The sequence below is a fragment of the Zeugodacus cucurbitae genome, chromosome 6 (assembly GCF_028554725.1).
Source record: "Zeugodacus cucurbitae isolate PBARC_wt_2022May chromosome 6, idZeuCucr1.2, whole genome shotgun sequence".
Classification (NCBI taxonomy): Eukaryota; Metazoa; Arthropoda; class Insecta; order Diptera; family Tephritidae; genus Zeugodacus; species Zeugodacus cucurbitae.
The window spans coordinates 24,570,380-24,593,304 of NC_071671.1; the positions used below are offsets into that span (position 1 = coordinate 24,570,380).

A 22,925-nucleotide genomic window follows, 5' to 3' on the forward strand; every position below is an offset into this window, starting at 1 on the left:
TGACATATAAACATATTACTTTACACAAAATACGCTGATGAAGATGTCCAGTGTTGGCGCGCGTTGCGTATACGCAATGGCGCCCGCACGAACTTAGCATCATAGAATAAACATATACATACTATATACTATATTCATATATATATATACAAAGATTTTTTTGTGCAAATAAAACCCGTTGGCCGTTTGTAGTTTCATATACATTTATGGATTTTAACTTTAGGACATTATACCTTCTCTCCAGGGTGCTGTCATGATGGTTTATGGCTTGGATCACGACACATCGAACACAGATAAATTATTCAATTTGGTCTGCTTATACGGCAATGTTGCAAGGGTAAGTGTCACAATACCATACATAAATATACCACAACTATTTATTTTATTTCATTGCATATAAATTATGGTACGGCAATTAATTGCCTGTGCCTGCGTGAGTAGTGAGTGCGTTGGATGAGAAATTTAAGAAAAAAATGTAAAAGAAATACAAAAACACGTAAAATTATGGCGCTTTTTTTTGTAATGCAAATATATGTTTAATATATAAATTTATTGATTGAAAGTGATTTATACATTAAAAAAATATTATATTTATTTTTATTAATAATTTTATTCATAAAATTTAGTAACTGAAAATAATTAATTTCAAACTTAAAATGAGGGTACATTCCCTTTCTATACATTTATTAGAAAATATTTAAAATTTTTTACAAACTTAATTTTTTAAACATTACGATCTTTTTCAAAAATATTGGTAATAAAAATATACATATATGTATTTTTTTAAAGATTTTTTTTTATATTTTAATTTATTTATTATTTTTAATTAATTATACATAAACTATTTTTTTATTCAAATACTTTTTAATTTTTATATTTCAAATACTTTATATTTATTCTGGATTTTTATAGGAAAAAATAATATTATACATAAATTTTTTTTATTTAAAAAATAATAAAATTTATTTACTTTTTCAAAATTTTTTTGTAAAAAACTCTACTACCCATAAGACAATTTTAATTTAATAATTCAATTTTTTTTTTAATTAATTATTTAAAATTAAAAAATGATTATGTATTTTATTATACATTTTGTATAAATATTATTTTTTATTTTTTCATTTTTTATTAAAATGTTTTTTAGACAAAAATCAGCCCGTTATTTTTATATAATAAAAAAATTGATTAACTTAATTAAAAAATAAGAAAATTATTTTTTAAATAAAAAATAATTCTAAAAAAAAATCGAAAACAAATTTTGATAAAATGTGCTCTAACAATATTTAAATTGTAATTAATTAAGAATTACTTTTTTTCGAAAAAATTTAAATATTGTTTGGTGAATAAAAAAATATTAAAACATATCTTAATAACAAGTTTATTTTAACATAAATTATTCTAATGAAACCATCTTTAAAACATCTTAAATTTCACCACAAAGCACATTACAACAGCAATAGTTCCTACAAAGCATCTACCGGGCGTATACGCAACCCTCTACTCTAAGCAATAATTTCGTAAATTTTTGTGAATAATCCACTCAACCGTAATACTACTAAACGCCTACTGTTGTATCATTTTAATATCCGCCTGAAGGGTATTTACACAACAATAGTTAGGCACTCGTAGGGCGATTACAATGACAACAAATTGCATTCGGCTGCAGTTAACTGGGCTACATATGGGAAAAGTTCTACACGTAAAAATGATAAAGTTTCGCAATCGAGTGTGTGTGTGGGGGTGTGTGTACAGCTAGATTACACTATGTCTAAGCTTGTTGTTGTTGTGTTTGTGCATTTTATCTACCCGTATAAACAAATTCAGTACTCCATTTGTTTGCATAGCGCTTAGGACTTACTTTGTTTGAAAGTTGTATGGGAGCAAACGCACGGTATATATACATATATAGAAAGTAGATATTTTCTTTATAAACCAGCATATATGTATGTACAACAATCAATATGCGTAAGCGAGTATTAGCTTGTTTTTAAAACTTGTTTTTGTACGGCACATTTTACTTTATGCGTTCGATATGCTAATACATACTTACATATAGATATGTACATACATATATATATTGGAGATTTGTATGCAAAGTAGTTAGCCCGATTGTTCACTTGAAGTCAACCTTATCTCTCTCTCAGCAGCAGCAACTAAACCAGTTGCGTATTGTCGAGCTACAATGGCAAAATAAATAGTCACATACACACACACATACAACTGGCTAACAACCATTGTAAATTGTAAATATGCAGTTTAATGGAAATAAATTGAAAAAATCTGCAACGGTCATTTGCACTGGCATTTCAATAAATATTGGCAAATAAACAGGAAAAAGTACAACATGCCTGGCAGGTGAATAAGGACGAAAGCCACACACACATATATACAGGCATGCAAAAAGGTGTATTGCATTTATTTGCGCTGTGCAAATATGCATTTGTATTAGTTCATCCGTACGCATATACAATTATTTGCACAAACACATGTGAAATTTTGCACACACACTGCTGCAATTTTACACTTAACGTGGCTTTTCTGCATTTTGCCAGGGAAAAAGCATAAATTTGCATTTTTCATTGTAAATCATGACTTGCTTTTTAGCCTTTAATACAAATCACTAAACGAAATGGATTTCAATGAATTTCGTTTTCAATTTTTTTTTTTAAATCCCTTTGAATAAATTTTGTTGGCAATTAATTTAAAGCAATAAATTTCATATTCTTTATCAAGGTACAAAGCTGTAGTGAGATGCAGTTGTAGAAAAAGTGAGAAAAAGGATGTTTAAACTTTGAAAAATAAAAGTTATAAAAAATTAAAAAAATTAAATTATTAAATTATTAAATAAGTAATAAATAATAAGAGAAAAATAAGAAATGAGAAAAAATTAATGAAAAAAATAATAATTAATATTCAAAGTAAATATGAAAATATTTAAATATTTGTACCACATTTTATCAAAGATGTAACTTTACAGATAATACTACCATCTGGTAATGATAATCCTATTCAATAGTTGTAAAACATTTTCTTTAGTTTTTTGTTAAACAGTCTTATACAATTTTTGTATTCCAAAAAATTAAGTGTACTTTCAAATATTTTCCAATCTTCAATTTAGTAAATAATAAAAATATTTAATATACTAGCAGACCACTCCGGATTCGCACGGGCTTAAACAAACATTTCAAAAGTTAAGTTTTTACACACTTATACACTAGGCATATAACTTTTTACAATTTTTGCAAATACGAAAAACGGCATACCATAGTCGAATAGAGAAAAAAAAATGAACCCCTTTATTTTATTTTTTTGCGAAATTACAAAAAAGTTTCCGCGCAAAACGAAATTACTTTTTTAGCAGAACTGCTGAAAAAAACAAAAAAAGTTTTGTACTTTGTACACGTTTTTCTTCATAATAATAGATATTTATTTAACTAATAATCTTCCTATTATTCCAAACGCCTTTTAATGGACCTAAGGGAAGTGCCCCACCCACCCCAAACTAATTTTTCTTCCGGAAATTCTGATTCAATATAATAATAACACAGCTGTGCGCGCGACAATGTCTTTTATTCTGACTTTTTTTAGAAATCCATTTTTGTGCGGAACGTTTTTGAACCGAAATCACCTAAAAAAGTGATATTCATTACTTGTACAATATTTGCCACCACATGGTGGTATGGCGAATTTTTCGTCAAAATTTGTTATATGCCTATTATACACCCTCTTCCATACATATGTATGTATATACTTTGCCGTTTCTTGCGTGGGTTCATTTAAAAAATAGTAAAATGAGGAAAATTAGAACATGAAAGGAAAAGGAAAATTGCAATTTCTCTCTGATTATGAAGGCGTTTGGAACGCTCACAGTTCGACGGCCTTGTGCGAGCTTATACATTCTAATATTTTGTTCTTCAAGCCGCTGCATACGCTACGTACTGGACTCTCAAGCGCGTACTTGGCAGGTTTTGAAATTTTGTTCAGCAAGCAGCTGCGAGCGTTCGTTAATCGACTCTCTCTGGCACCCGAATGCGATGTAAAGAAAATGACTTGCAGGACGATTTTCAGTTTCAGATTAAGATTCTCCATCACGGAGTCATTTTGATACCCTCACCTGAGAACTATTTCCAGAAAGTTAAGATTCTAGTAATAAATATAGCCTATGTTACTCGAGGTGAATGTAGTTTTCCAATGATGAAGCAATTTTTGAAATCGGTACAGTAATTTTCGAGTTTATTCAATTCAAACATACATACAAATTTTTTCCCTTTATAATAGTAGTACAGATTAAAAGAACATAAATTTCCAAAAATGTACATTATTTAAAAAAATGTAATTGTTATGCAAATAACAGCACTCGCCAACTTTTAATTCAATTTTTCAATCTCCAAACATTTATTTTCTGTCTGACAACAATTTAGGAAACTCTTCTATTGCTATCAAAGTCCCTTTTAGTAGTCCCTAGGAGAGCAAAAACTACTGAATAATTAAAAGTTTTGCAAAATCAACATCTGCATTAAAATTATGGAAAATAAATAGTTATTATACGATTTCGCTTTGCTGCCAACAACAACAATATGCTGTAATTTGAAGCATCCTCTTCTCGTACTTTCCCTCCTACAATGGCTCACAGTGGGAAATCTGAATTGTCAATTAAATGTGGCATTTAATTCAAAGCTGAAATATACAATAACGAAACAAAAATTATGATGAAAGTAGATGTATCATTCCTACCAAAGCAGTGAAGGCAAAAATACTACTTCCCTTACTTCTCACAAAACAATGCGACAAAAAAAATAATAAGTGCTTTCACAAAAGGCTGCAAGCAAGAAGAAAGTTCCGTTCAAAGTTTTTACTGCATTTATTTCAGCAAAAGTGCCGCTTCAGCATTAAAATTAAACCAATTAAAAGTATCAAATGCAATGTGGAAATGGGTGCTACTAGTTTATAAGAATAGTGGATGATAAAGGAGTGAATTTGAAGAAAAAAGTGAGTGGAGAAAACTTTCAATATGGTTCACATATAAATGCCTACACGAGCATATGCACACACATGGTCGTTAATTTTTATTGCGTATACGCGTGCCAACAAATACATACATATATTTGTGTATTTATGCTTTTCAGCATAAACTATCGCAAAGTTTAATGACTCGATACAATTTTCCCTCATAAATATGTTTTTATTTGAAGTGAATATTCTTTATGCGCCTTTCAAGTTGTTGTGCTGCCACATATCAAAGTGTGTGTGTGCGAGTTTCACTAATATTTTATATGCTTGTTTAGCTGTGATAAGAAGTTGATGAAAGTGCTTCGATAGTTTGCATAATGTTGTCATTAAATTTGATTTTATTGCAAAATTGTAATAGCAAATTTGTGCTGTATTGACATAAGCCTTCAATTAATTTACCGTAACGCAACAGATTTATGGCAACTATTTTCTTTGGGTAATGTTGAGCTTATGAGAATTATATTTTAAATTTATTAAGTTTATTTTTTTTATGTAAAGTATTCCAAAATGCAAACAATTCGAGCGTTCACCGGTTAATATATGCAAAATCTATACAGGAATTATTGAAATACTCGATAAAGAACTTTTTTAATATATTAAAAAAAAATTAAATTATATAATGCATACAGAAAAATATATTAAAAATTTAACCTTACCTTAAGCTTCTTAACTGAATAAAACGTTCATTGTGGAATTCGTATAAACAATTTACTTAAAGCTTATAAATTCGTGAACCATTAACTCTTATAACATTGAGCAAAATAGTGTTAAATAAAAAATTATTTAAAATTTTCGGTTAGTTTATATTTCCACAAAAGGAAACTAGACTTTCTAATAAAATAAAAATTATATTCTCTAATTTTTTAAAATATAAATTAAATAAAATTTAATATTTCTTATTTTTAGTTTCATCTTTAATTAAAATATTCAATAATCGATACCAAAAGTCGATAAATCATAAAGACGGTCGATAAATTATCGATGCATAGAAACTATCAAAGTGTCAATAATCGATTATTGGAAAATTATATGACAAATTTATCAAAATTCGATTCGATAAATTTTGAAAATATTTTTTAAAAAATTTAGTATTATTTATTTTTAGTTACATCATTTCAGCATAATTATCGATACGTAAAGTCGATGAATGATAACTATGTTCTTTAAATAAAAAAATATATTTTATAAAAATACTTGAGTACCAAATAATTCTAAAAAGCAAACGAAAGCTCTAAAAATAGTAAAATTTGTAAAAACATATCAAGAATCGATTTCTAATTTCCACATATGTATATATCGATAAATAATTGTTATCCAATTTTAACGGTATGAAAGAACTTCAATTTAATTAACTTCGCATTATGTGGAAGAAATTTTTCCAATGTCAACAATTTTTTCCAATGTCATTTGAGGGTATGTTCGAAAAAAAATCTATCGAAAGCAATAAACCCCATGAAAGGCCTTCTTTCAAATTAATTTATTGCCATAAAACCTAATTTAACCTGCCCACAAAACGTCAATATTTCAAACAATACAAATAACAATGAGTATAGGCATCTACATATATGTATGCTCATATATACATATGTATGCATGTTTGTCCATAAGTTACTGTAATAAATTAGCAGCAAATTTGCCAATTGCGTCGTCGCTCAGCTTAAATTACAGGTGTGTGCCATACGATTATAAACATGCATCACTGAACGCCCAAAGCGTAGCAGATTCTAACTGTATTGTACTGTATGTATTGACAAATAACGGTAACTATATGGTAGGCAATAACAGGAATAAAGCATTAGATCATTACACATGCATACCAACGCACGCGAGTGTAGTATAGCTTTTAGTGAAAAAAATACCGTTGCATATCTCCAGGCGCATTGATGATGTGCTAACTAAAATGCGTACAACAAATTTGCCATTAGCACTGAGATATATATTTTTGCTTATATGTACAGTGGCGGACCAGAAATTAGGAATTTTTTATTCAATTTAAAACAACTAATTTTATCATAAGGACATAAAATAAAAACGTTTTATTATAGCTGAATAACGTACTTAGTATAATTAATATCCTATTGTATAATAGAGTTGGATTTGTTAATGATCAATGTAAAAAAAGCCTCAATAAGTAAGTGTCCCGTTTTTTTGTCCGCTACTGTATATATGTAAGTATATGCATCTATGTCTGTAAATTTCGCATAATGTCCATTGTACCGTTATTTGTTCGACGAAAACAATGCCATTATGCCTGCTGCCTGCCTGTCGTTCATGAAATGCCAATCAGCGTTAATCAATTTGACCTGCCGCAGCTCAGCATTTATCCTTTTAGCACACATTCACACACACCAACAGCTATGCATGTGTAGAGAGTGTTGCCACCACTTTGGCCGCAACATGAACTCACAGCCTGTCCAGTTGGTTGGGCAGGCAAGCAGCAGCAGCATCACAACTCCGCTGTGTGCTATAAATAAGACAAATGCCAATAGGAACACAATGCTACTATATACATATATGTATACATTTGAATGTATATGTGTGATGTGGTTGCATTTGTTGTTGTTGTACATGCGTGTGCGTTACATGTCAACGTCATCGCAATTAACTTGGGTCTTTATGCCTTATTTTTGCATGGCGGGAATTGCGCTTGTCTTTTTTTTTGGGTTTACAGCATTTTGTTGTTGTTGCTGTCGTTAACTGTTTTGTTTGCCGTTTTCCGTCTCGATATTCGGGTATTGTTTCTCTTCGCAAAATTTTCCAAAATTTACTGTTGGATTTGCGTAGCTTTAGCTTTTCATAAAGTCTTTTTTGTTTTTGTTGTTATTTTTGCCGAGATTTGTGCATAGTTTTAGGCGCTTAAGTGTGCAAAGGCATACACTCGAGTCTTTTGAGCTTATAAGCAAACCAAACCAAATGGGCATATTTTAGCCACTTTCGGGTATAATGCCCTTTTAAGCAATTTATTAAACAACATATTTGTCACATACACGCACACTTTTCTACATACGTACTTATAAGCCGTTATATGTGCAGTGCTCATGCGTTTTTGTCCCTTTATTAAGCTTCGCTGGGTTTCTTAAATTAATTGCTTTTTTTCAGGCCGCTTATTTATTTTGGTATTACATTTTAAAATAAATTAATGTGATTTATATAACTTTTTTGTTGTTGTTTTGGTAAATAAACTTAATACCCTTTTGCTGGCGTTCGCTGTAAGCGACGTGCCTACGCATTATTCACCTTCAGTTTGCTTTTATTGTTGTTGTTATTACTTTTTTTAACGATGACCTAAAACTAGAAATTTCCACAACAGTAATCAATTACTTTTGGATTACAAAAAAATTGTAATTACTTTGCAAAAATTTAAAAGGTAAACTTTGCTTTACAGAGCTCAAAAAAATGCTGTGCTTAATAGAGTCGTGTCTGCTGCAGACATTTTAAATTTATATGCTGTACATAAAAGTTTACATGAAATTGTTTGCATTTCATTAAATCCTTTTTGTATGTATGTGAGATTTTGGTAAAACTGTTATTAAAATTATTTCACTTTTAAAGGTCGTTTACAGATTTTATAGCTTAATACAATAAACAAAAAATTATTAATAAAATTCCCTCAATTAAAAATGCAAAAACATTAAGAAACATCAAACAAATTTGGCATCCCGAAATTTTCAAATTAATTTTCCTTTTGAACAATCGAATACTGATTGTAAGTCTGAATACAGTAAACAAAAAAAAATTTACAAATTTTCCTCTATTAAATATGAAAAAATATATAATACGTTCCAAAACCAAATCGGGATCCCGAAATTTAATTTTAACAATCCCGAAATTTTCACTCACTTTTTTAAATACGAAAAATTTTGAAAAGAAAAACAAATCAATATAATAAATATTATACATTTTAATCCTGAAATACTGACATTTTGCTAATTACCTTTTTATTTCACAAAAATATTTAATAAATATTTATAAAACAATTTCTAAAATTTTGTCAGTAACCCGAAATATTCGAACTAATTTTATAATACGAAAAAAATTAAAATAAAAATAAATAAATTTAATAAATATTTCACTTTATAATCCCGAAATACTAGTATTGTCTAAATATTTTTTTATTTCTCAAAAATAATAAGAATATGTTAAAATAAAAAAAAAATTAATTTAAATCTGCCTACTATATTTTTTGTTTGATTGTGAAAAATTTCGAGAGCTCACAAATTAATTAAACAAAAAAATTTTAAAAGAAAAAAAATTTCTAAAGAATATAAATGAATACACATAATTGGCGTCAATAAAAAAGCAATTTTTAAAGTTCCGAAATCACGAAATTTCTTATTTATTTATACACTATCAAGACCAAAACAAAAATAATTTTCTAATGTTTGATGCTCTTAAAAAAATCAATAGAAAATTGTATTTATATTAAAAAGTATTGCATACAATTAGGCACTCATTTAAATAATATACTTATGTTTATCCAAGGCGCACACCAAATAAATGTCACAAAAAAGTGCTTTTGACTAGAAGACACAAATAACGCAAAAAGAAAGATAAACTAATCTAAAAAATTATAATTTTCTATTATATGTACATATATACACATATATATAGTGTAGACATCCCTTATTTAGTTTATCCTAAAATAATTTCGCCCCTAAATAGATTTAAACAGCTTTCCCATATCACCAACATACATTCAAACCCAAAAAAAGATCCACAATACATTTCAAATTCAGCCTACAGCAATCCCGTTACATAGCGAAATAAATTAGAGCGGATTTCGTAGATTCAGGCATGGCTTTGAAATGTTACAGCATTACACCCGCCAAACGCATATGCCAACACAGCAGTGTGACTTTATTACTTCGCATTTTGTACTCCATTATCTTCATTTCCACATTCCCCAGCTTTTACATTTACATTGTTTTTGTCGCTGTCACCGCTTACGAGTAATTAAATTCTGTGTGTTAAATCGTGTGAAAATGTCATAAAATGAGCGGCGACGGCGGCAGTGACATCGGCGTGTGTCAGCATTGTAAGCTTTTTGTGTACGTCCTTGTTGTTGTAGTTGTAGCAGCTGGTTTTTCATTATTGGTAGCATTATTATTATTATGATTATTTTTCTAGGCTTGTTGTTGCTTTTATTGTGCCTTGATATTTTGTCGCGCGACCAACAACAATATGGCTTGCTTGTGGAGTTCCAGTTTTTGCCTCTGTTGGTATTGTTGTACGCCACTGTTCCCCAACATTTCTGCTGACATAATTGTGTTAATCTGCTTGACTGCTTCTCCAACGCCTTCTCTCTCTGTCCATTCCTTTCTTTTCTGTTCCCTTCCGTATGGCATAAAGCATTTTTCTTCATTTTCCATTTATATTAATGGAACGCTTCATCTGCTCGGCGGTTAACTGTTATGTCTGGCCGCCGCTGATTTGATTTGATTTCGTTGCTGTTTTTGTTTGATTGGCTTCTTCTTCCAGCCTGTTGGTGGTAGTAAATGGCTATCGTTCTTTCACTATTACCTCTTTGCTGCTATGTATTGTAGTTGTTGTGTCAGCGTGCTTCAATTAACATTTCAGCTCAATCAAATTTTCATGAATGGAAGATTTTATTGTTCTTAAATTGCTGAGGCTTACATGGGCATATATTGGAATGAATGTACTTATATATATAAAGCATGTATGTGTGTGTAAACTATAAATAAATCATTCATAGAACTTTATTGTCTCGAAGTCTGATTACATTAGTTCTATACCCATTTTATTGGGCTGAAAAGATTACCCAAAGAAATACATATATAACTAACTAGCAAACCGCTCCGGCTTCGCACGGGCTTAAACATACATTTCAAAAGTTATAAGGCTAAAACTTGATTACGACTTCTAGTCTTTGGTCTCCGTTGACTTTCTCTCTGATTCTGAAGGTGTTGGGAACGCTCAAAACTCGACGCCCTAGTGCGATCTTGTATATATTGCAAAAAATTAATGTAGCTTTTCAATGGTGGACAAGTTTTTGAATTCGTAGATTCAACAGTAGTTTTTGAGTTTATTCATTACAACAAAAATATATTTATGTACATATGCGGCCACCTATCTCGAAGTCCATTGCTGATTTTCTAAGTTTCCGAAGGCATAAAAGCCAATGCCAAACAACTGATAGATTCATCCATAGCCTTTATAATGTGAGAAATACATTTGAAAAGTATTTGGTATTATCTGCCGAGAACCATCGACCACTAGAAAAAATCTGGCGAACATATAAAAGCCACGCTTTAAGTGAGTAAAGACATGCTGTTAACACACTCGCCTTCATGCTTCCATTTTAAATCACCGAAATCTCTATTCTCCGCCGATTTCTTCAAAGCGATATAAAACATATAAGATAAAAGCTCTTTCTATAGAATAAATCTATATAAAGCTATCAATAAAATTTTAACAAGATGAAGCATGATTGATGAATCATTTTATTGCCTAAATTCATAGAGAACTCCACACTGAAGTAAGTTGAAGAGAACTTAAGCATTGTTGATGCAGGTGCATTGCAAGCTTCCAGTTATTAACTTGTTAAAAAATAAATGCTACGTTCATATGAACTCATCGGGTCCAAACACTAACTAGAGTTGATCAGAGTTAATAATACTGCGATTATATAAAGATTTCAGAGGTTGGGATGTGGGTTCATATCATCGAGCCTATTATAGTAAATAACAATCGATAGTGGTCTTACATGTTTTTTTGGCACTTCACTTCACTTTAGGTTAATACTTACTGTATTCAATAACGGAAAGCTGACAAAAGTCGCTGGATGATCAGTGATATTTTTTTAGGCTCAAGTAGTGCTCTAATCAACAATTGAATTCTAAATGAGTCAAAAACAAACTTTTGGAACACAAAATGGTTTAGAGTGAAGGATATAATCAAAATATTTGTAATTGTTTGAGGAGAACAATTGGACCCTGAGCTCGATGTAGTTAGGCTACTTAATTTAAAGACACAACTTTTTTACTGGCACATATTTTACGTTAATATTTGTCTTAAATGAACGGATGCGGTCAGGAAAGTTATAAGGCGTAACTTTGAACTCAAAGCTGGTTCATCGAGCACATACGACTTAAAACTCTCTATACTGAGTCCTGGTTTTCAGTTATAGATCAATATATCATATAAGACTGATCTGATGTACTCAAATGTGTCGTTGGTGGTTTTTCAGACATATCAAAATAAAAAATTACAAATACGAACACGAATTTCGAAAATAATATTCGAATACTAGAGCGTTCAGGTGAACAACCAGCAATAACTGCAAACAGCCATATTTCAATTTCAGCACGAGTTGATTTACTTTGTAAAAATTACTAATTAAATAATTGTAGTAAATGCATCCATCTATACATATGTATGTTTGTATGTGTATTGTATGTACATAAATAATATGCACCGTTTGCAAGGGCTTTTTTATATAAATTGCGAAATGTGTAATGGCAAACTCCGAAGCAATTGCAATTTAATTCATTTCGATTACATTAATTGCTGCCGATTGCATGTTGTAATCCGGCAAATGGAAAAGCCTCGGCAACAACAACAACAACAATTACAATTATACTGTTTTAATAATGCCAACAACAAGTGAAATGCACAACAACAACAAATTGTGGATTACAAAACAATAAAAACAATATGGCAACACGAATGAAAATGCAACAACAATAAGTTATTGTAACCACAACAAAAACTTTTTGCTACTACAACAACAACTTATTTATTGCAACAGCTACAGCAGCTTATTGCAATAACAACAACAAAAATTAGTACAACAACATAAACTGTGCAGCAGCGCTGCCAATAAGTGAAAGTGAAAATCTTGAAAGTTGTTACTAGTTGTTACTAGTTGTTGCTGTTGTTGTATTGCACATTGCTCCTATCAACCAACATACATACAGTCATTTTCTAATAAACTTTTTACATGAGCGTGTTTGCAGCTGGTACTTCTTGTACGGCAGCGCATTGAACCTGCCGCCAGTGCATGCAACATGCAACATATGTACATTGATATAAGCAATTGTACGTGCAGTAATAAAACGGTATCAGCTGCTGTTGATCGATCGACCAAACTCGTGTACGCCGCCACACGTCTGTCTGTCTGTCTGTTTGACCAACAAATTCAATGCTCGCCAGTCTCGAGTATTGCACACACACATACACACGCGCAACATGCCTTTATGTTGCTGTAAAACGCCAGCGCATTCATTTTCATCCATCAATTGCACAGCTAATTACCTTCGGCCACTTTGGGCTAACCGGCTTCATTTGTGCACCAAACTAACTGTGTCTATAACTTGACTGCCAGCCTGTCAGCCAGTCAGCCATCTACCTGCTTGCCACATCACCACACACAGCTTAGTTGCCCGGCGTTAACTTGCTTTTGGCTATTTACAGCCAGCCACCCAGCGGCTATTCGCCACAAATATGCGGCACGACTTGATACGCCGTATTGGCATTGCGACGCTCTTGCCGCCGCCAATCTCGCTTGTTGTCTGCTTGCAACATGCCACAGCCAAAATCCAAAATTGCATTGGCTTTCCGTTTGTAGGTGCATTTCCTTGTTAGGTAGTTTATTGCAAAAATGAATACAAAAAAAAAATCAACAGAGACGCAAACAAAATTATAAATTTTGCAAACTTAATTAAATCAAAGCTATAAAAATGCCGTTGAATAGCATATGATGCATTTGATTTGTGGTATGGCAGTTAAAATTTTATTTGTGGCACTCTTTAAGCAACATGTTGCGCAATTGGCCAGTGCCATAACATATGGAAAATGATTGAAAATGTGAGATATGGGCAATTTGCACCGAAAAAAATTGAATGTTTGCGAAATTAAAAGTGGTGTTGCAGCAACATGTTGCTTAATAAACAAAGTATGCTTAGCACCATGTTGAGCAACATTTGTATATTAAATTAAACAATAAAATAATAAATCTGGTGATTTTCACTTTGTAAATGAAATATTTAGCTGTTATAATGTTGTAATGTGACATTTAATTGAAAACATGTTGAGCAACATATGTTGTAAACACAAAATTGAAATAAAAAAAATATAATATTTTTGTAACAGCTTTCTTTGTATTATTATTGGTAAAAAAAATTTCTTGATACTTGCAACATTTGCAACATCTTACATTACATATATTTTAGCAACATGTTGCAATAAACAAAATGTGTTTAAAGCGTACTTAAACCAGATTTTTTATGCAATTTTAATACCTAAATTGAAGACAAAGCAAATAAATGAGCACTCATCCAACGCAATCACTTTCTCCAACTATAAGAAATTCAATTACTTTTTAAATATATTATTCATACTATTTTTTTATATATTGTTTGTTTATATAGATTAAATTCCTGAAAACCAAAGAGGGCACCGCTATGGTACAAATGGGCGATTCCGTCGCCGTTGAACGCTGTGTCCAACATTTGAACAACATTCCCGTCGGCAATGGTGGCAAAATCCAGATTGCCTTCTCCAAACAGAATTTCCTTTCCGAAGTTATAAATCCATTTTTATTACCCGATCATACACCCAGTTTTAAAGAGTATACCGGCTCAAAGAATAATCGCTTCCTGTCGCCAGCACAGGCAAGCAAAAATCGCATACAACCACCGAGCAAGGTAAGCGCAAATAAAAAAAGAGAATAAAATAAAAATATACACGAAACAAATTTTGAGAAAAACATTTTGAAAACAATTTATAAAAAATTTTGGTAAAAAAATATTTAAAGGAAATAAGTTAAAAAAAAAATTGAATTTCATATTTAAAATTAAAAAAATCAGTAATTAATTAAAAATAATTTATATGTTTTTCTTCAAAAATATTTACATATATTATACGTAAATATCGTTTTTGCTCATCTTTCTAACCTCACTTAATCATTTTATTTCTTACTCACCACAGATACTGCACTTTTTCAACACACCGCCTGGCTTAACCGAAGACCAGCTCATAGGCATTTTTAATATCAAAGAAGTGCCCGCCACATCGGTGCGATTATTCCCACTCAAAACGGAGCGTTCCTCATCGGGCCTAATTGAGTTCCCCAATATTTCACAGGCCGTTTTGGCCATCATGAAGTGCAATCATCTGCCAATTGAGGGTAAAGGTGAGTTTAATGTTTAAAATATGAGCTTGAAGAGAATTTTTAGCAGAGAAAAAAGTATTTTAGCAAATGTTAGATATTGTAAAAATATTTATACTCGAACTAATTTAAGTTCTTGAAGCATAGTGTTCTTGAAGCATAGTTTTGTAGCATCTTTTAGACGCTTGTTTGTAGGTTACTTTCGAAAAATCATTTTCAGAAGGGAGTTTAAATATTTTTCGACGTAGTATTGTCTGCTTTTAGGCACATTATGCATTTATTTAAGTAATTATTATTTTTTGAGGTTTCTGTATATTATCTAATTTGAAAAACGAAAAATATCTTTTAGGGGCTTGTAACTAACTCTCGGTATCTATTACACATTAAAGTACTAAACTTAGATTAATTTAGCCTTATATACCCTTAAATCTCCTTTAGAAGTAAGTTCAAATTTATTTGTATAAATACGTCAAAACTTGGTCTGCTTTTAGGTGCATTATAATTTTTTTTTTTAATTTTTTGTAATAAGTCGAAATATATGTATGGTACAAATCATCATTGCTGATATTCGATAATTTTCTGAAATTTTTTTTCCGCTCCAAATTGCAGGTACCAAATTCCCCTTCATCATGAAACTCTGCTTCTCATCGTCGAAGAGCATGAATGGCGCATGGAATAATGCCACCAATGAGGGTATGATCGAGAAAGAGAATGAAGTGGAAGTGAAGCAGGATGTATATAATTGAGATTTAATACAAATTCTCTAAGCTTAAAAAACAACAACAGCAACAACTGCATTAAAATAACACAACACAACAAACAACATGCATATAATAACTAATTTAAAATAGAGAAAAGCGAGGACAACAGTAAATAAAATGGCGAAACAAAAAACCAAATACAACAACAACAATTTACAAGCAAAATAAACTTAAAATGCTACGCTGCGCGTGAGAGAGAGTGTAGTGTGTGGAGTGCACGGCGTGCAGCATAACGGATTTTTTCTTTTCAAATCTTTTGCTATTTTCCCGTAATGACAAGCAGACAGCAAGAACAACAACAACAAACAACTAAACAAAAAATCAAAGGCACTTATTTTTCTAGTAGCATAATTCGTTGGTATTCAAATGAGAGACAATTTATTATAAACTATTATTATTAATTAATTAATTAATTAAATTAATTATTACGATTTATTATTATTACAAATTTACTTACGACTTAGCTACATACATATTATATAATATTTACTTAATTTACGCGCATTTCATTTACGTTTTCTCGGTTTTGTTATTCCAAACACACAAACACATTTATTTTGCATTAAAAAATATTTCGACGAATTTCGACTGGAACAACAATGTTCATCTTAATTAATTAACTTACTATGTAGACATACATAAATACACATACAAGCTGAATTGTATTTTATATGCAGAAAATATGTCAAAAAAGCGAAGTATGTGTGACGCAAGTGAAATGAAAGCTTGTGTGCGCGCCTAAAAGTATGCTTGCAGTAGCAGCAAATTATCATTTGACTTGTTGTTGTTAACTACTAATGTATTTAAAATTTAGTTCTTTATTTTACTATTACTCACAATTATATTTTCATTTGTTGCATTGCATTACACACACACACCCCTACTTATTATACATAAATCATTATTATAATTATATTATATAACATTTTATGATTTATTTTTTTTACAAATAATTTCGCACCAAAATCATTCGCTTGTTGAATTTGTAAATTGAAATTGAGTGGACATTAGTTTTAAATAAATTATAAATAATTATAAACAATTATAAATAATTAAAAGAAATTATAAAAAAATTTAAAAATATTGACAAATAAAATTTAAAAAACAAACTTAGCAAAAAAACCGGCATATTTGCAAGTAGTAAACGCTAAAGAGTACTGCGTGAACTTGGCTAATGCAAAACTGCATTAGGCAAAATAGAAAAACAAAAAAAAATATTTGATTTGACAATATTGAGCAACAGCAAGAGAGAGCAAATAAGTACATACATAAATATTAGTGCAAAAGCGAAAACGAAAAAAAAGCTAGAGGAAAATTTGAAAGATTTCATAAATAAAAAAATATTTGCAAAAAATAAAATATGCAAAGAGCCAGCAATTTTTATTGAGAAATGAATAGAAATCAATTGAGAAATGAATAGAAATCATAGCAAGCAAAGCAAGTGCGCAAAAGAAAACGAAGAGAAAAGTATATAAACGCGCTCACACATGCCAAACTCCACGAAATATTTGTGCTTGTATGTAGCTGGCTACATATCCTGGCCCAAAAAAGGTCGTAAAAACACACACACAGCTACATGCATACATATAATACATACATACAACAATAACAACAAACAAAAAAATTAAAAAATTAAAATAAAAAATAAATAAGCGAGTTGCGGCATGTGCGAGCGCAAACAATATGTTAGTACATATTAAATAGTAAAACAACAAAAATAAACATAAAAACAAAACAGAAGTAAGATGAAACTACTGTGTATTAGTTTAGCAGAATTGTGTGCAATTTGAATTGAATTTAAAAATTCAGTTAGTAGTAGTTGAAAAAAAAAACAGAAAAGTAAAAATAAAAACAAAAACAAAAATTTAAATGGAATAAATATAATTTAAAATATTTAAAATAAAAAAAAAATTTTAAATTAATATAAAATTATTTTAAATAATATAAAATAATTTAAAATAAAAAATATATAATTTAAATTAAAATAAAACAACAAAAAATATTTAAATTTATATCAAATATTTTAAAATAAAAAACTATAATTATAATTTATTCAAAATAATTTAAAGTAAAATATAATTATTTAGAGTAAAAAAAAAATACTTTTAAATACAGCAACAAGCAAAGGCTACAAAGGTGTAGGCGTAGCTGAGAACGCAAACTGCTTGTAGCCAGGGAAAAAGCTAAAATAAAATTAAAAAAAAAACACATATGTATATACACATACATGCATATAGAAGTACACACATGTGTGTAAATAATAATGACGATCGTTGATGATGATGATGACGATGTTGGAGTGGGAGTAACACTGTGTTGCACAAGCTGAAATCTACAAAACAAACAAAAGACATTATTTTGTTATAATATTAATTTTTAAAACAATTTCTTATTATTAACTACTAATAATTAATTATATACAAGAACAACAACAACAAAAGCAAATAAAAAAAAATAAAATGAAATGCTAAGTGGTTAAGCGCTATATACATAAAAGCAACATACTAATTTAATATAAATTAATTGAAATTTATTTAAAAGTAATTTAAATGCAAATAAAAACAAAAAAACACATTTTTTTTAAATAACTGTACTTGTATGGAATATGAGCAAAAGCTATTATTACATATTATAATATTATAAAGAAATAATTATTCTTAATTAATAAAATGAAAAACAAAATTATTAAATTAATTATGACCAATTTGAGTATGAGTACTATGCTTACTATTTATATACATATATATTGATACAAATATATATATGCATACTAGTGTATATATACACATATAATTTTAAATTTGTATGTACATGTATTTAAAAGAAGCCAGCAAAAGCAAAAGCAGCAGAAGATTTAAACAAAACTACCATTTCATGTATGTATTAAAAAAATAGAGAGAGGGAAAATGAGCGAGGTTTTGGGTGGGGAAGAGAGCCAGCGAAGTCTAGAAGTGAAAAAAATGTAGAAAATAAATGATAGGCACGGAAAAGGCAAGTGTAAATTAAAAGAAACAAATGTAAGGCAGAGGAAAGTGTGTGCAAGTTGGAAGAAGAATAAGAGATGAGAGATAATATGCACGAAGACAATGACAACAACTAAATGAATCTATGAAATTTCCAACAGCAAGACATTATTAGTTGAGAGAGCGAAAAGAGGATATGAAATGTGCAAGACATGCCAATAAATGTGTGAAAATTTAATTTTCAGAAAATAAATTAATATTCAATTGGTCGAGTTGGTAAAAATATTCAATGTGGATTCTTTGAAAGCTGTTCCGACACTCGATAAGTAGCAATTATAATAATCATGAAGCCATTAGGCCTGGGAGCAATATTAATCAACGTTGAAATATTTAAAAGCTAATAATTTTCCGCCAAAGCTTTCAAGGTTAGCAAATCAAACGGAAGCTTTTAAAACCTTTCGCTACTCAAAGCTAAAGCTAATTTTTAATCAAGAGACCCCAGAAAAGCTCTGTCAAGTTTAAAACAACCATAAATATGTTCACAATACAATTCGAATACTTATTTTGGAGCTGAGCTTTCACTAATGAAATGAGAAAACTAAGCTCACATTTTCAATTATGAATACTGTGTATATTTTTATTATTCACAAGTTTGCAAAGACTATTTCATACAATCGATCGAGCTTTCGTCAACAAAAGCTTTGAAGGTGTCATATATAAAGCTTTCATATTAAGTTTTCATATTAAGTTCTCTCTTTTGAAAAGCTTGGTTTGCATAAGGTTTCCATTTGTTTTTAGCTGAAATGGCACTGAGACTAAAAGCTTTCAGTAAAAATCATTTTGTTAGTTTCATCAAAATTCAAAATCCAAGGTAAAGTCAACATTAATGTTGGGCTTTGGCAATGAAAAAAGTCTTTAACTGACAACTGCGGCAAAAGTTTTAATTTATCCATATCGCGCCTAAAAGTATGCAATAAAAAATTTCAATTCAAGACAGTACTAGGAATATGGGTTTGTGAACACGAACTATAAAAAGAAAACATTGTGTTTAGAAACATTTTAAACTGAATTTTATCCACGGAAAAGCAGTACTAGTTGCATACATTTAAGCGTCGAGAGTATAATTAAAATTCTTGAAATAATTCAGTTGTTTTAAGAAACTTCGCCGCATCGAAACAGTATTTATCAAAGAAACTTGCATTATCTTGCACATGCAAATAAAATGGCAGCACATATCCCCTTTAGAACAGAAAAAGTAAAGCGTACAGAGAAGAGAGTAAGAAGAGAGACAGTGAAGTAAAAGTGCAGTGAAAATGGAAATGTAAAGGAAAAATATCAGCAATAAAGGCGAAACAACCATATCAGAATTAAATAAAAGTATATTTGTAAAGAACGGCATATTTTGGGTTTTTAGGCAGCAGGCAATAAAATAACATGGAAAATAACAGTATGGAAGAAAATCGAACATTTTAGAAAGGTATAGGGTCAAAAGTGATAAGAAAACATAAATTGGTATTCAAATTAATGCAGAAAACGTACAGACAGCGCAACAGTATGAGGTAGACAAGACAAATAACGGTTAATGGTATTGATACAAAGGAAATGTAAGAATTACAAAAACAATAAGAAAAGAACACGCTCATACAAAATGGCTAAACAACAACAACAATTTAAAAACTCTGTGTGAATATCTACTAAAAAAATCAACGAATTTTTCAAAAACTGTATGAAAACTTTTTTTTTGTATTTTTAACAGCAAAATTAGTTAATCAACAATTTCAACATGAAAAACATACTTCATTTAAAGCACTGACTCTACTGATACGCGCGCAAGTATGTGTGTGTGAGGGTGTGTGCGTGTGTATGAACTAAGCGGCTGCATAAACGTTGCATCTACGATAAGCAGTGAAAGCTTTTTCAGAGCTTTTTAAGATCAGATCAGTGAAAGCACGCGGGGAAGCTTAAAAAGTTTATTGCTCAGAAGTGAATTAACTCGATTGTGCATTTGAAAATAACACTGTTCGCGTTTGTGCGAGCTTTTTAAAAATATAGGTCAACAAAAAGTGAAAGCTCGCAAAGCTGCAAGTGAGCAATAAAGCTAACTACCTCGAGCGGAAAAACTAACATAACTGAGAGTCATAAAAAACACATATTTTACTATGAAAGCTTAACCAGTTGGGTCTTGGGTGTAAAAGCTTAACTTTCGCTTAAAAATATTTGCATATTTATTTAAGAAAACTTGAGTCAGCTTAAGTAAGAGAGAAACACATGAAATCCCCCATAAAGCTCATGAAAGCTCTTGTGCGAAACTTAAAAGCACACGATAGCAAAACTGGTAAACACCATACACACGTATGTACTTATAATTCCACGATTATACAAATTTTTGCTAATCAAACAAATTTCAGTATGAAGTAACCTAAAATCAAGCATAAAATAATAAAAGCTTTGGGTTGGCAAGTGGTTTAAAATATAAAATATAAAAAAACAATAATTTTGGCGACAAAAAACTGGCAGTGCAAAAATGCATAAGAAATTTTATTCCATAAGTATTAGTACAATCGGGCTTTTGCGCCTAAATGTTGATATCAAGCTTTTCAAATAGCACTTAAAAAGCTAAAAGCTTTTGCAGTTTTGGTACTTTTGGGTGGCGCGCGTGAAGTTGTTTATTTTTTTCGAATTTGTTATAAACAATTTATAAATAAAAAAAATATTTTATTAATATAAAAATTAACTAAATTTGTAAAAAATAATTTTATATTTAAGCTTTATTGTACTTATTAAAAATACTTTAACACAGCACTGAGATGTAGTTGATATGATAGAAAAGCAAAGTTTTTCTATGAAAACAGTAGACAAGCATCTCATTCAATATGATTTAATAACTACAATAAAAAATCAAAAAAAAAAATATATTAAAATTATTTTTATTTACATAAATCGTTTGTAAAAAGGCAATAGTAAAGAATATTGTAAGCAGATAATAATAATAATATCACTTTTCATAAAATATTATTTAAAGAAAAACATATTAAAATAATATATATGTACTTTAGTAAAAAGGCAAACATTAAGCAACGACATCTGAAGCTCCTAAAACTAGCGAAATAATTATAAACTAAATATTAATTTTTACTGTAAACAATTAACAAAGAATTTTGCTAGCTATTAAACTGTTTTCTTTTTTTAATTATACAAAATATATAAAGTTTAATTGCCATTGCATGGTAGCTATTTTTTTAATAAGCATATACGAAAGTGGAGTAATTTATTTATACAGTAGGCATTCACATACACCGTTATAACGCCCATACACTACCATTTTTATTCTTTTTTTTTCTCATTTATTATTAACTATAAATAAGTTTAAGCTTTAAAAATATTTGTTAAAATTAAAAAAAAAAATATTTCTATTTTTTTATTATTTTATTTTTGCTTAAAAATAAATATTTTTTAAATTAATTTTTATTATATTTATAATTATAATTATTAACATTAAAATTGTATTATATTATTTTATAATTTCACTTATTATTTGTGTTTGTTAAACATTACTCTTATTAAACAACAATAAAATTACAATAAAAAGGAATAATGAAAAATGGAAAATCTCGTATAAATAATATGTTTTCATAAATACTAATTGTGGTTTAATATTGAAATAAAATGACAATGATTTTCTGCTAAAAAAATATTTAGACTGTGTTTTATATATATTCTTATGACTTTGTTTCATTTGTTTATTATCTAATTGCTTTATAGGAAATTATATGCTTTTAAATAACTTTTTAATCTTATTCAGCGCTTTGATTTATGCGCTAAATTGTTCTGAACAAAAAATTTGCAATTAAATCAATTTTAAAGCTAATCAGCTTAAATAATTAAGCGCTGAATAGCCTTTATAGCATCCAAAGTGCTTGCGTATGAATAATGAATTGCAAATGCTTAATACTCAGCAGCATTTAAAAGATTTTAGCGTTATTCAGCGCACATTTAATGTTCTTTTGCTGCATTATAAAATTTTTTATAATGCTTTTCTCCACTTTTTCGACACAAGTTCAT

General features: G+C 29.6%; 1 protein-coding gene across 16 annotated transcripts in view; it reads left to right on the forward strand.

Annotated features, from left to right (window-relative positions):
- The window catches only part of LOC105210691 (heterogeneous nuclear ribonucleoprotein L), a 216,598-nt gene extending 194,606 nt beyond the window's left edge, over positions 1–21,992 (forward strand). For 13 of the 16 annotated variants that reach the window (XM_029039344.2, XM_029039342.2, XM_029039343.2 and 10 more), the window contains 4 exons: positions 224–337; positions 14,400–14,675; positions 14,959–15,163; positions 15,749–21,992. In XM_029039344.2, the coding sequence (XP_028895177.1) occupies positions 224–337; positions 14,400–14,675; positions 14,959–15,163; positions 15,749–15,885 (732 nt within the window). In that variant the 3' untranslated portion in view covers positions 15,886–21,992. The remainder of the gene's footprint in view (positions 1–223; positions 338–14,399; positions 14,676–14,958; positions 15,164–15,748) is intronic. The other 3 variants (XM_011181792.3, XM_011181801.3, XM_054234468.1) reach the window with 2 other exon arrangements.
- Positions 21,993–22,925: the final 933 nt, after the last annotated feature.